The sequence below is a fragment of the Metarhizium robertsii genome (assembly GCF_000187425.2).
Source record: "Metarhizium robertsii ARSEF 23 chromosome Unknown MAA_Scf_6, whole genome shotgun sequence".
Taxonomy (NCBI): Eukaryota; Fungi; Ascomycota; class Sordariomycetes; order Hypocreales; family Clavicipitaceae; genus Metarhizium; species Metarhizium robertsii.
The window spans coordinates 1,802,049-1,817,126 of NW_011942204.1; the positions used below are offsets into that span (position 1 = coordinate 1,802,049).

At 50.5% G+C, this 15,078-nt stretch overlaps 3 protein-coding genes across 3 annotated transcripts; 2 read left to right on the forward strand and 1 right to left on the reverse strand.

Moving 5' to 3' along the window:
• Positions 1 to 3,878: 3,878 nt before the first annotated feature.
• On the forward strand, positions 3,879 to 5,642 carry MAA_06300 (MFS transporter; the record flags this gene model as incomplete). The annotated part of the gene is made up of 3 exons (XM_007824298.1): positions 3,879 to 4,001; positions 4,216 to 4,427; positions 4,511 to 5,642. 3 exons carry the CDS (start codon positions 3,879 to 3,881, stop codon positions 5,640 to 5,642), a joined length of 1,467 nt encoding a protein of 488 aa, XP_007822489.1.
• A 3,064-nt stretch (positions 5,643 to 8,706) lies between these two features.
• On the forward strand, positions 8,707 to 10,308 carry MAA_06299 (G-protein coupled receptor protein; the record flags this gene model as incomplete). The annotated part of the gene is made up of 4 exons (XM_007824297.1): positions 8,707 to 8,999; positions 9,050 to 9,316; positions 9,418 to 9,511; positions 9,613 to 10,308. The coding sequence occupies 4 exons, from the start codon at positions 8,707 to 8,709 to the stop codon at positions 10,306 to 10,308; spliced, it is 1,350 nt and encodes a 449-aa protein (XP_007822488.1).
• Positions 10,309 to 11,010: 702 nt separating this feature from the next.
• Positions 11,011 to 12,767, reverse strand: MAA_06298 (major facilitator superfamily transporter; the record flags this gene model as incomplete). Its single annotated transcript, XM_007824296.2, has 3 exons — positions 11,011 to 12,138; positions 12,212 to 12,595; positions 12,657 to 12,767. The coding sequence occupies 3 exons, from the start codon at positions 12,765 to 12,767 to the stop codon at positions 11,011 to 11,013; spliced, it is 1,623 nt and encodes a 540-aa protein (XP_007822487.2).
• Between the last annotated feature and the right edge of the window lie 2,311 nt (positions 12,768 to 15,078).

Here is a 15,078-nt window from a genome sequence, read left to right on the forward strand (position 1 = left end):
CGAGAATCAAAGGGTTGGGAATCCGGACAGGCGCTGCTTCCAAGTACATGTAGCATAATTAGTCGGTGCTTTTGAAATTTTGCTGGTGGGCGGAAAGAGGAACAAAAAAAAAAAAACCTTGGATGTGGTTGCGGATCGAATCAGAAAAGTGTGTAACATGAATGGGTATGTTAGAATCATGGGTAGATTGTTCATAGCCATGGAAGTAACCATGTCTCATCAGGATGCGTAGAAAATTGTGAAAAATAAGGGCACGCATCGAATCGTACTTTGTAGTTTTACTTTCTTTGCTTTTCTCTTGTTGAAACCGTTGCATGTGACTTGCTGCGGCGACGCAACAAGGCATACATACATACTTAGTACATACTGATGACGTTTCTCGCCCGTGAAGCTGACGCAGATCCGAGGTCGAGGTCATTGGTCGCCCTCGCAGGGACCGTTCTAGACCAGCATCAAAATCGTGGATCGTGACTCCATGTCGGCTGGGACGTAGTGGCGCCGCGGGTCGTCCCGCTGATTGACCCGCCCGAGGGGAGATGGCACCGGTGACACTTGCATGCCTGTTGTTTCTTGGAGTAGGGAGACGGTCCTCGACATGCAGCAAGTCCCATCGCCATGAGGCTACCTTTGAGTTGGTGAGAAAATAAAATACAAGGGCAAAGTTTGTGGGTTGCGTCAGAGTTTTGTGGAACGCATCCAGTAGGGTTAGAGTTTGGCCGATGGCCCGACGTGGTATTTCTTGTTAGGAGGGGGATGCTTGCGCTAGTAGAGTACAAGTTAGCGGCGCGTTTCATTGTCCTGTTCGTCAGCTGCCAAGTGCGGAGGAGATGCGCGATCCCTATGTGAAGGCTGGATGCTTCTCTATGGGGATGATTCATCACGTGTTACTGAGTAGACGTTGTTACGGCTAGGCCTTTCCGTCGGACTCTTCGCCATGCCTACTCTCGATTGCATGAACACGGCCTTGTGTGGGCGACGGGTTCCAGATACAAGAGAAGACGGTCAACTTGGATATTTGGAGGGCTGTTATCTGAAATCTGGTCGCGCAGAGTACGAAGTTCCTGCTCCCAACTGCCAGTACGTGGGCAAACTCGGTCTTCTCATTATGCAATGGGTTTAATGATATATGAATCATGCAAAGTGTCTGTCATCACAAATTATGGCATATGCATTCACAATGTTGAAATGGCAAAGCAAAACTGGGCTTCTTTGTGAAGTCTCAATGCTGTTGGTTGTACTAGATGACATGGGTTTGAGGTCCAGGCCATTCCTCATTTTAACCAGTAGTAGTAGTAATTCAAGGGTCCTTTGTTCCGATCATCATGGTCCCTGGGCTAAATCATGAGTAACACAAGCTATTGGCTCTTGGTGAGATCCCTGCGATGCTATGAATATGGCGCATTTCGTGACATCTCCCATCCACAATGTACTGATGTAACCAAAGTCACCAAACTCAGTCATGGCTCAAGCCACATCAGCAAGCCCAGTCGTCGGGGTCAATATGAACCAGATCCCTGGCAAAAGAAAGCACAGCAGGCGGCGTGGAGTGACAAGGTCGCACCACACGACGACGCATGCGGCTGGCCCTGCTTGATATCTGAGTTCTCATTTTCATCGGGTCCTGCCAAAGGCCCGACAACCGCGTATAAAGTCGACTGGTAAATTGCAAGAGAAGAGGTACAGTTTGGCCCCGTAGAGGGCTTGTATCTTCAAGCCCTGGCCATATATGCATGTAATTTGGAAATGGATGTTTTGTGGCATACCGTAAATGTGCTGGGCCATATTCTCATGCTTCAAAGAGTGCTGTGAAGAGACTGATTTGTTCTGAATGCGGCGTAAATGCCCATCGTCCAAGTTAGTGGTCAAGCGAATCATCACCATTCTTAGGAACTCACAGGATGAGGCAAATCGTGGCTGATGCATTGCACATAAAAATGATCTCGCATGGCTGTCTCGTGGAAACATGAAACATGCTACATTGAAAGCGAAAAACGGTACGGAGTAAGCAGACTGAAAAGACAGCTAGGGAGAGAAAAAAAGGCTTCGTCTGCTAGGTAGCTGCTCAGGGGCCAACCATCACTGCCTTGTGCCACCATCAAGCCCAAATTGGCGACGCCACCATTTGTGTTCGATTGGGGATTCGAAGGAGGTTTCTTAGCATTGCATTTGCCTTGGTTCTCGTTAGCACAATATAAGTCTAATACTCCGTATCAAGAAATGAATACCATGGTGATGGCGTCTTGCTCGTGTTGGAGTCCTGGCGGACCAAAGCCAAGAAACCAGGTGACACAGCAAGTAGTACTCCAATGTTCAAGTACTGGTTGCTTTGTCAGTGGAAACAGTGTGGTGGACCCAAAGCCAGACATGTAGGGAGCAGTGACCTCCTGTTTGATGGCAGCTGGTGTTTGCTTTCACTCGCCGCAAGCTCAATTTTCGGTCTCTCTTTGTTCTAGTAGTTGATGCTGGGGAGATGGCGGATGTGTACATGTAGTCTTCTAAATCGATACGCGATCTGCCCCTCGCAACCGTACGACGCAGACTTTGGTCGTCTTCATCTGGTACGTCGGCCGTGTGGTGTTACGACTGGGCGAACTGCCGAATGGCGCCAAGCAGCCCGTTGCTTGACCACTCCCGTATGATCATCATGTATCTACTCAGTTGTTTCCTGACAAAAAGCCATCAGAAACGCCTCTCTTGAAAGGCGAAGGCTTGGCTAAGCTTGGCAGTAAAGCTTAAGCGGATCCGTTGGACCGTTCGTCTCGCCTTCCCCAATGGTTCCGACAAGGTGAGGATGAAGCCGCGCGTAAACAGGCGGATGGTCTTTAGGCTATGAGGCCATCTCCGCATTTGCATCGAGGGTTAACCCAAGAGTGGGATAGCATGGGACTTGGCGATGGGGGTTAGCTGGAGTCTGGAGTCTGGAGACTGGAGTCTGGACGGTAGATGGATGAAGGCAAGGGGGAAAGGGGGGGGGGGGGGGGGAATGGAGACTGACGCGGGGCTTCAAGGGCCGAACGCCACCACTTGGGACGACCAACTTGATCCAACATGATGATCAGCACGGCGGCGGTATTGGGATTACCCTTGCCTTGGTTGACTGGTTGACGAGCCCAATAAGCACATGGCTACGCATTGGACCACAGTGTTCTGTACGATTGTGCCCACCAACTTCTGTGCGCTGCTCATCTGCCAGGGAGGCTCCCATGGTCAGCCCGGTCTTGCTCTTGCTCCGACCATTGCCGATGGGCAGTGCGACCATGACCTACAGTACAGACCAACAGACCAGCCGGGAGTCCGGGACCAAGGATCCCAAATTAATCAGAGACTGGCGTTTTGCGCTTTGGAGCATTGCTGCCGGGTGTGTATTGTACTCGACGTGGACGGAGTGCTCCGTTGTCTCTTATGGAGTACTCCGTAATAGGGCAGCAATGGAATACGGACAAGGTGCTAATGCCCACGCCCCCGTCTGCCTTTCGATGCTGACGGTGTGTCCAAGTCGAATCGATAACCAGTTGTCGGTTGGGTTTGAGTTTTCCTGTGTGTGCCATGTAAAGCAGCTTTCCAACTTCCAATGCCTTGGCCACTCAAAGCTTTGACGCCGCGACATTGCGACATCGCCTTCTTCTCAAATTGAGGTTTGCTCCTTCCCACTTGGCCTTGACTACAAACTCGTGGACTAGACTAAGACGTGCCGGTCCTCGCCTTTTTGCCGAAGTGTGTCCACAGCAACGTTGAATACCTCTCACTCCTGTCACTCCTGTCACGTCGTCGTCGTCGTCGTCGCCGACGCCTGTCGCCGTCACGACTTCAACTTGCTGTGCTCCGCTTGAGGACCATTTGATCGCACCCTGCTGCTCATCACCTTACGACTCGGCAAAATGAGTGAACTTGAAAAACCGAGCCCAGTTGACCAAGGCAAGGGGGATGCTTTGTCCAATTCTGACCTCGGAAACATCGTCGATCCCGATGCCGGCTTGTCAGAGGCTGAGAAGAAGGAAGCGGTAAGCTTTTTTCTCCCTCGCGCAACGCCTCTTCACTCTTCACTTGATTCTGACGTATAACCTTTTGGTCTCTTTGAAAAGGAACGCAAACTACTGTGGAAGTTGGATCTGACGCTCATCCCATGGGTATGTGCTGTTTTTTTTGTATATTGAAACTGTTCGCCACATGGGCAGTTCGTCTTGCGTCTGCTAACTTTAAAAATGAACAAAAAAGCTCTGTCTTTTGTACTTGATCTGTTTTCTTGATCGCACCAATATCGGCAATGCCAAGATTGCTCATCTGGAGAAGGATCTGGGAATGGACCCGAAATCCCTCAAATATGCGGCCACACTTATAATCTTCTTCGTCTCTTACGCCATGTTCGAGGCGCTCGCCAACTTCCTACTCAAGAAATGGAAGCCATCCAGGTTCATCCCAAGCATCATGTAAGCTGACGCCCATCCCGTCCATCGAAGAACCGACGCGGTTTACCACATTGTTGATCTTATACTGATAATCAATCTTCTAGGATCTTGTGGGGTTGCTGCATGCTTGGCATGGGCTTTGTAAAGGACTGGTCTGGTCTCATGGCGGCCCGATGGTTCCTTGGCGTGGCCGAGGCCGGTTTGTTCCCCGGCGTCAACTACTATCTGTCATGCTGGTATAAGAGAAACGAATTTGGAGTGCGTGCTGCCATATTCTTTTCAGCAGCGGCGTTGGCCGGCTCTTTTGGCGGCCTGCTTGCGGCTGCCATTCAAAAGATGGACGGTCTCCGAGGCATCCCGGGTTGGGCTTGGATCTTTATCATCGAGGGTCTACTGACCATCGTCGTTGGCTTCTTCTCCTTTTTCATGGTGCATGATTTTCCAGACGAGGCCAAGTTCTTGGCTCCCGAAGACCGCGCGCGTGTGTTACTCCGACTAAAGAACGACAACCAACACTCTGCTAGGCACGAAGACTTCAAATGGGACTACATGTGGGCCGCCGTTAAGGACTGGAAGACTTACAATGGTATGCTGATCTACATGGGCCCTCTGATGCCACTCTACTCTTTCAGCGTCTTTCTGCCTACTATTATTCAGTCCATGAGCTTCACGTCTGCCGACCAGATCATCAGGAATCAACTCCTTAGTGTCCCGCCGTATGCGGTTGCAGCCGTACTGACAGTCATCATTGGATTTTGGTCTGATAGGGTACAACAACGTGGCGTTTTCATCATGGGATGTGCCGTTATTGGAACAGTTGGCTTCGTTATGTTGATATCAACAACTGATCCGGCTGTCCAGTATGCAGGCACCTTTCTTGGCGCCATGGGTATCTACCCGCCCATCTCATTAACAATTGCGTGGGTAGCCAACAACGTTGAAGGTGTCTATAAGCGCGGTATTGTGCTTGGATTTGTTATCGGCTGGGGTAATCTCAATGGCGTGGTCAGCAGTGTCATTTACCGATGGCCACCTCGCTACTTCCAGGGCCATGGAACTATCATTGCGTACCTGGTCGTGTGCATGTTTGGAGGCAGTTTGCTCTTCGCTACTATGCTCAAATTGGAGAACAGGAAACGCAGCAAGGGCGAGCGCGACCATTGGATAGAGGGTAAGACTGAGGAAGAGATCAATGCCCTTGGCGATAAGCGACCCGACTTCCTGTACACCCTCTAACCGTGAGTGCTGGAGACCTTGTACGCCTGGCCATGTGGCGAGTATGCAACACCAGAAACGACTGCATAGCGATGAACTCGTCATACGACACACATTCAGCGAATCCTCCGGGTATACATCTGCTAGTGTTCTCTGTACCGGCGTCCACTGCAGGGATACAGATGTTGGATATTAATGTTTATTAATTTTGGATATAGTCAGACATGATGCTTTTGATTAAAGTGTCAATATTTTTTGGATGCCACTACCATTTCTATGTGCTGTTAAGTAGGACACAAGTAGGGGTGATGAAATTGGATGGATCGAGGACCCCTCTGCAGCTTGAGTAGCACGACTATTCAGGGTGTAGATGGAGAGCCCAGTCATTGTTCTCTAGTATACATCTGACAGCTTCGTACTCGAAGCACATCAAGTTCCGACCTAGGTGGCTTGTTAATGAGCAAGCCAGAGAAGATTGATTCGGCTTGAGAGAACCTCGAATCAGGCTCGGCCATTGTCCCCTGGGAGGCCACTCCATGGAACCAGTCGCGTGCGAGTCGGCATTCTATTACAGATTATGGACGGTACGGAGTACTTCGGTAGTGATTGAAACGACACTTGAAGGAATCTTTCATTGGAATATGGAGGCCATCTTGGATAATTTCCCAGCCACATGGCTCCGGCTCAGTCCGATTTGACGCCACCTCTGCTGATGAGATGCATCTAGGCACATTATTTGAAAAACAACGCAAAATTATGCAACGTAATCACAGCACGCCACATTACTGAGACATGACTAGCACACCCGCACCAGAGATATTCTTGAAGTCGAGGCATTCATACTTCTGACCTCCCATGGTCAGTTTACTTTCCTGCTATGGAATCAGTGGCTGAGGTGTTCTAATCTGGGCTGGCCTAGACATCAAGGCCCTCGACTCGGATGGATTTTCTCATACGGAATAAGAACCGGGTTCATAAATGGCTCACAGGCACCTAGCTCATGGAGACTGATAACATGCAGTGTTTAGAATGTGACCGGATGCAGCAGTACTTGTCATGCATGAGACGGCCAGAGAGGATGAGCATTATTTCCATCTTTCTGCCCAACAGGTGCAGCGTATCGAGTACTTGGCCCGTGTTCTCAGAGGTCATATTGCCAGGCCACCAAGTATGATGGCCCCAGCGTACAGGGCCGTATTTTGTGATGCCAATGAAATTAGCGCACCAAGGCACGACAATGATGGATATGCCCGGAGATGGCCATGCACTCTTGGGACCGTGGGTAAGCCACAACCAGGCAGCGGTTGGTGTGAAATGGCGTCAATCGCCGCGAATGCTCTTTGTAGCATGGCAATATCGGCATTCTGACAAGCCAGCGTTGCGCCCAATCGACAACAAGGCGAGCTGAAATGCGAGCTTATGAGCCTCCACTGCGATACATTGCTTACCAAGACTTGAATGAATGGCTGCTCATCTTGTATTGAATATCATAGGAGCTTCATTTCACCAAAGCACCAAAGAATCGACTTAAAGGGCCGGGCAGAGAATTTAATGCAGTCAATCCATGGGCCGCGACTCGTGTCGTTTCTTTTAGCACATATCGGCTCAAGGGCCAGGCCCCAGCTTTTCCCCTTTGGATTCGACCTGGAGTGAACGAGTCAAACATGATGGACGTTCCTTTTGTGTATTGGCATGCCACAGTGGGCCTTTTTTATGGCGCAGTTAGCAATCATGAACGGTAGTCGTCTTGTGCATACTACGGACCGTCTGCTGCCCTGGAGGCTGGAGCTCACAGATGAGATACAAGACAACGTTGGAAAGGGCTGTTGTACGATGAACACGCGGAGAAGCCGTCCAGTTGGAGAACAAGCCAGTGTCTGCCATGTGGAAAATCCATGTGGCAGCCGAGACAAGCCTTTGTTGTCACATGGGACGCCTCGCCAAACTGGTCTGCGAGACCCTGGCTAAGAGCATCTGGGGTACGGGCCCTTTGGGAGCAAGTGATGGGCATTGTCGCTCTAGCGGAACGTGGTCAAGATTCGGCTTGATCTGGAGGGTCAATGGGGCCTTTTGTTCGATATTAGCCGAGACATGATTTGCACCTGAGGCCGTCAACAAGGGCGGTTAAGAGATGTTGTGGCTGCTAGTTTCGAACCACTACACGGTGAGCACTCACGGGCCCTCGATGCATGCCATCATGTTATAAAGCAGCTTTATCCGTTCTGCTTTCCCGCTTGAAATACTATTCTCGTCGGAAACTCGTTCAGTTCAGACGTCTGTCATGAGTAATGAAGCTAAGAAGAATCCGACCTATGACCCGAGCTGGTGACGATTCGCCGGGACCAAATCCTGTCATTTCTATCGTTGTTCTTCCAGCAAGGAACAACGTCTTTACACTTTCAAAGTCCCGTATCAAATTGCAGTAGGCGATTCAACTAGGCCAATAGGATTGTCAGTAACACCAGGTGCCACCACTCTGGATCAATCCCCTACAAGTCTTGGTTCATCAACCCGTCAGGATATTTCTCAGACCTACGGATCCGGTTACACCAAATCGGCTGCGTGGCATCTACCAGCTTAGCGGACTCTAAACAAGAGAATTGCCAGAATTCTCGCCAAGCACGGCCAGGCGCATCGCATTGTGTGGCACAAGCCCAGAGTCCAGAGTCCAGAGTCCAGGCCGGCTGGCGTTAAACAGCTCCGGTTGTCGTATTAATCCTGGCCGATGCCAGCTATTGACGATAAGTGGTCAGGCGTTTGGGCTGGAAACACAAGCTCTTGTCGAGCTGAATGACGATACGGAACCTCTGTTGCCATCCGTCGCCCAAGCACCTGCCAGTCAGTCACCTTTTCCATCACAACCCGTGCCGTCATCTACATCTTTGACGGTGCTACCTGTCAGCCTCGTCTCTGAGCTTACTCGGTAATAAGGCCCATTATTGCTGTCGACGCTATTAGAACGAGGGCTGATCTTTATTTTTATTTTTATCTTTTTTTTCCCCCTCTCGCAAGTACTTGGATTCCCTTTTTTTTTTTTGGGAGGGGAGAGGACCTCTTAATGACCCTCTGAATATTAAAAACCACCATGCATCCCCCCCGAACGACCGCCGTATCATCCTCCGATCACCTCACTCGGGGCGAAATAGAAACCATCACAACGTTGGAAAGGATAGGAGGAGCTATCAGCCTTGTGGCCGTGTGCTTCATCTTCGTCGCGTATGCGCTTGTGCGTCGAGCCCGCAATGTTCAAAATACCTTCATCGTGTTTGCCAGCATTTCCAACGTCGGTGCAAGTATAGCCTGTATCATTGCGCTGGATGGATTGGTTCTAGGTGAAGCGACATCATTGTGCCAGACACAGGCATTTTTGTTCGAGATGTAAGTTGTGTCGTTGCGGCGCCGCCGTCCGCATGGACTGACAAGAACAGGTTTATGCAATCTGACCCTTGGTGGTCCTTGGCCATGGCCATCAACGTCGTTCTCGTCTTTTATTTTCGCACGAGCCCAGATTCCTTCCGTCGCTGGTGGTGGCTATACTGTCTGATATGCTATGGCGGGCCATTCATCATCGCCTTGTCGTTGCTACTTATACGGGCTTCGCCCAAGGGGCTGGTATATGGAGATGCAGTTGTGAGAAGCACCACCCCTATCCGCTTCGTCTTGCCTACCGCCATCACGTCTGGTGGACTAACTCGGTGTGCTAGATATGGTGCTGGATAGGTGGTAAATGGGCCGGCGTGCGCATTTACTCATACTACCTGTTAATCTTGATATGCATTGCTGGCACGATTATCAGCTACGCACTGGTTGGATACCACGTATTCCGATCACGAAACAGACTCCGTAGCTTCTCCGTGTCCAAGAGCCGCGAGGCAGGCCACAGCGACCATGTAAGTCTCTCCCGCTTCCTCAACACCAGGGGACCACCACCTCCTTTCCGGTCAACATCCATCCATGCAAGACGTGAAGTAACAGTTGCCATCATGTATAGGTTTCCGCCCCTGATCACAGCCAAAGCGACGGTTTCTACGGAACCGTCACCACCGAAGTCCTCGTCACGCACACCTCGGCAAGCAACCTCGTCCACCCCAAGAGTGCACACACCGCCCGGCACCGGGAACCCGCCTCCTTTCCGGGCGCCACGCTCCGAAGCTCTGCGGACGCTGCGGCATTCACCTCGAGCGTGTCTGCGCCGCCTCGCCGTCAGGATCTGCGGCTGCTCAACCCCATCCACGGCACGGTGTCAGCCTGCAAATCCGTCGCCTCCAAATTTTCCGTCGAGGACCCCATCAAGAGGGCGTACCTGCGGACAAGTCTCCTCTTTGGCCTCAGTGTCCTGGTCACCTGGATCCCCAGCAGCATGAACCGCATCCACAGCTGGATAAATGGCGACTCCCCATACACGTACCAGGTCGCCAGCGCCGCTGTGCTGCCCTTGCAAGGATTCTGGAACTGCGTTATATTCTTCGTCACGAGCTGGAGGGCAGTCAAAGACGACGTAATGTACAGGGCTGGCAGGATGCCGCCGGCATCACATAATGACAGCGGAATAGGGACGCTCGAGAGGACCGTGAATAGAGAAGAGAGCAGGGCTTCGACGGATGATGAAGTCGAGTCTTTAAATACACGCAGTGATGTCGAGTTGCGCGCGGTCGAGCACGCAGCTACGAAAGGGGTAGCTGTGTGATGGTGTTTTCTTCTTCTTTTTTTGCGATCTTGGCGAATACGGAGTTGGGGGATTATAAGAATAGTGCGAGAGAGGCATTGCTAAATCTCGTCTCCAAGAATTGCACGACGATGTCGCAGTGTTGTATTTCTTAAACCTGGGTACCTTGTAGCCTGCTTTGTTTTGCTCCTCGGGGCAAATCTTGACGTTGGAATTGAATAAACTGTACTCAATTCGAGGCGGCTTGGACCCAGAACAAAGTATCGATGCACATGGATGAAAATAAATGTCAACGCTCATTGCTCATTCCCGCACATCTCAGCGTCGAAAAAAAAAAGACTTGTATTTATACATTGAGCATGGATCTATCCATTTAAACGTAGCCGTTATTTACTCTGCCTGCATTCATTGCGTTCGTATCCTAAACCGTGAGTCATAGCCAGTTGAGACAGCCTTGCCGGTATCAATCAGCTTCAGTCACCACCATGTCATCTAGCGTGGGTCACAACACCTAATAAAACAAGGGAAAAGTAATTGAGTCCCAAGCCGTTAATAAAGTGAAAGTCCCATCCCATCGATCAATCACCATTTTGTATGCCCATATTGCAGTTTCAGTACACATGGTCGTGCTTGCACGTCTTCGGCGCAGAACCTGCTTCTGACCTCTTTTTATGTCCGCGTGGTTTGTTCTCTCTTCTTTTTCATTTTTATGCTTTGACTGATTTAATCGGCATCGAAGAAATTTAATGATTGCTTCAGAAGCTTTAGGTCAACGAGTCCCATAACCCTTCCATCCGCCCTCCAGATGGATTCGTCCAAGTACCACCACAACGTCATGGTCAATGCTGTGAGTATCACTTGTGTAGTACCTAGGCCAATGACGACCGATTTGAGGGCGCCATAGACGGTGAATGCGTTGGGCATGGCGAGGACAAATACCCCCGCGGCAAGGTTTCGCAGTATAATTACACCGGAATGCATGTCGCCGATGCTGCGCTGAGCTACGGCGATGCTGGACGACGTGAAGGATGCGGACCGTGCGAGCAAGGGTCTCGTGATAGTGTCGAGGGTGTAAGTGCCGCCGGCAAGGATCCCTAGTTGCAGTGACAGCAGGGGCAGGCTGATCTGACCGGCAGTGTTTGAGGTGAAGAACGGAGCGGGAGGCCCGGGATCGGCTGTCATGAAATTGTGGATGCCAAGGCCATAGGAGAGCAAGCCTGTCAGGGACAGGATGCCTCCCGTGCTGATAATGAGGTAGCTGACACTCTTTGTGAAGCGTTCGTACAATCCGCGATAGAAACAGAAGCCTCCTACGACCAGTGACGCAATGATCCATGGACCAGTCATCATGGTTCCTGTGAGGGAAACGTCTAGTGAGATAGGTGCAGGTGTGGTCAGGATAGAAACCGAAGATGTCAAACCCCAAAGTGCACCGTAGGGTATGAATGTCAAGACGAATAGGAGGCAGGTAGTCGGGGCGATGATGGCGCGAGGGACCTGAAGAACAGTCGAGATTGTTATCGAAGCTTTAAATGAGAGCGGCTTCATCTTTTTGATGTATTCCACGGCAGTCTCCATGTTCCGCCGATGGCGAAACCGCCGGGGTCGCCGTCCGTCCAGACCGAGTATGGGGAGAGGAGTTATAGTTGCCCTTGAGCGGTCAAATACTGTTTCAGGGGCTCCAAAGGCAAGAAGTGGGAGAGCCAGAAAGTAGAGACAGTTGATGATGCGGAACTGGCTTGTGAAACTCTTCGCATTGCTAGATGCCAGACCGCCGAGAAGAGGCGAGCCCCAAGTTGTGGTAATGGTCAAGAGGTTATATATGGATACTGGCAGATTTCGTTCATGCTCCTGTTGAACAATGAAGAGCCCATGTTAGCGTCCATTGTAGAGGAGAGTTGACGTGTCTGCCAATTGCACCTACAAAGTAAGTGTCCTGAATGGACCCCATCACCAACGTCTCAAATGAACCCCATCCTAGGCCTTGAAAAACTCGAGCTCCAAGACATGAACCGTAGTTATCGCCTGCAGTCATGTTCCAAATGGTTCCAAAAAATAAAAATAACGTCGATATCAAGTAAACCGGCCGTTTGCCATACAACTTGGCAACAATGGAGCCAACTAGGCTTGTTAACGTCGAAACCATTAGAGGCCCAGCCGTCAAGGCGCCAATGGCCATGTTGGAGACTCGATAATGAGTCGCCAGAGAACCGGCAGTAGTAATGAATACCGTCTTCATCCCCCCAATGAGACCAACCATGACGAGAAGTGAAAACAAATTAAGATCTTTCCGCCATCGTGGCCAGTTCTAGTTCAGAGAGGTATTGTTAGTCGAATTTGTTCTAATGCCAAACCATATATGTACGTACCAATGGGTCGTCTGGGTCATCACTTGGTTGCGGTACAAGCTCAACATGAGCATATTTACCCCTTCCATACTTGATCGGCTTTTGGCAGTTTGAGAATGATGAACTCGTCATTGACCTTGGTGGAATATCGCCATCTTTAAAATATTCAACATTGTTTGTGTCGAACGAGTCTGGAGAGTTGGGTATCCGCGGAGGAAGCGGCCTCGAAATAATATCGCCGGGTCTTTTGATGTCCCATGCCATTTTCATCTTGGAACCTGCAATTTGAAGATAAAACCATACAAATCGAAGGGCAAGCGGTAGTGGAAAGCAGGGAGAGTGGTATATAAGGAGCCAGAGAATGCGAGGCGAGAGCCAAGCTCGAAAGCGAAAGCGAAAGAAGATAGATACCAATTCCTGCTAATATTTCTTTAGTGAGAAACAAAACGAGACACGATCACCGTTGACAGTGAAGCAGGTCTTCGGAGACAAGAGACAGGATGTAGAAGCCCACAATGGGAAGAACACAAACTGAGAAGAAGAAACGGCTGGAGTTCTTCACACCGACGTGTTACACTCTTGGATTGTTGTGCTGGAAATGCAAAAGTGAAAAACCGGATGATTATGTGGCACAAGTGAGAGACATCCTTACGACTGGATCGCCAGATAGCAAAAGAAAAATGGTCTCGACACTACACGAGACTACATGCTTCTTCGTAGGAACCAGGTATGGATGCAGACCCTCACTGTAGATATGTACACTGTGGAATCCAAAAGAAAAAAAATGACAGCCACCTCGGAGGCTTACGAGAAGATGTCCGAGAATACTAGGTCTGTGACGAGCCAGGCGTCTGTTAATTTTAGGGAGATGCTGTCACCGACGTGGCTAGGCATAATATGGCATCCCTTTGAATGGGGCTGCTTTGTCGCACACCACCAGCTCGCCGCCAAGTTTATGCACGGCATGTACCACGTTGTATTGCCGAAGCTTGTATATCCGTTGTATTTGCATCTATAGGGATTGCACGCCGAGTATGGATTGATCCACGCTGCGCATCACGCAGCGATGCAACGAACATGGTAATGGAATCGGGTCAAAGCCGAGGGACGCTCCCCACATCATCGTTTCGGTTTAACTCGAAAAGCGCATTCTGTGTTTGCCATGATCAAAAAAAGAGATACAGGCTCATAAGGCAGTGAAATTGCGGCGTAGAAAGCTGAATTTCTTCCCCTCTCCCATGGCGAGGCTTTCCTAGACCGGACGATGAGATATCCCATCCTATAACGAATTTGCGTGCATGTAGTGTGCATGTATCAACTTCGATCAACGGCCCTCAAGTTCAGACCAGAGTAGCTGAGACACGCTTGACACGGAATTAGTAAACACCTCGTCAGTTGCCTCCTCTCTCATGGCGTTGGGTCATTGAGGTGCTTGGGTCCTGTTTGACGCAGGTGGAGAGAGTCAGTCCCCGAGACCATGACCTGCAGCCAAAGGGGCATGCTTATGGTGGCTGTATATCGATTCTCGAGTTCCTCTGGGACCCAAGTTATTGCTTTGTCGACAAAAGTTGGAAGCAGGGTGATGGTGGCCGCGGTAAGGGCGGGGCACGGGATCGCAGGGGTTCAGATGACTTCGATCCAAAGCTGCGGAAAAGACGTGAAGGCAGAAGATGAAACTTGCGCGCGTGGAACAGGTGCGGATGAAGTTGACAGGTGTGGAGAACTCAAGGGCGGGATCGACACTCTGGAGAGAGCGAGGGGCTGAAGGAGTTCGGGAGCAGGTTGGCAGGCACGTCACGTCCCCAAGCTCCCCCTCCCCCGCCTGTCTCCAGTGCACATGTGCGCTTCACTCCACTCCGTTTCTTCGGGACGGAGCTGCTGGAGCTGCTGAGCACTTGGGCAGGCAGGGACGGGACATGGAGGGATTAGCTCCATCGTGCCTACCTGCCCCCCCGGGCATTGTTCTGATAGGCCATTGGCTACTTCCAATGTTCCACGTCTAACGCAAGGGTGGTCCATGATGAACTTTTGAGCTCGGTGCCCCTTCAAACGCGAACACGTCGGCCATGGAGTGAACGGGTTGCTTCACTTCACGGTTGCTGCACAAATACGCGCATGAATTCGAAACGAGGCCGTATTGCGCTCGTAAATGTCGGCATACTCGCAAAATACCAATCATCAAAGCGACTCGTTGGAGCTCACCAGCTTTGACAATGCCAATGAACCATGCCTCGCCAGCGTCGTAAGTGGAAAAATTGCTTTTCAGGTGGAGGGTATCTCCCTTGTTTTGTCTCCGGACACATATTCTACGTCCCTTTTTTTCAATAGTTCCTAGCTTTATTCCATCCTTTACTTGATGCCAGAAATGGAGCGCATCAATGGCAGTCTTACCCAGCGCCACGACGCCCGCAATCTATGAATTGTGCGAGGGCAAACGAAACCA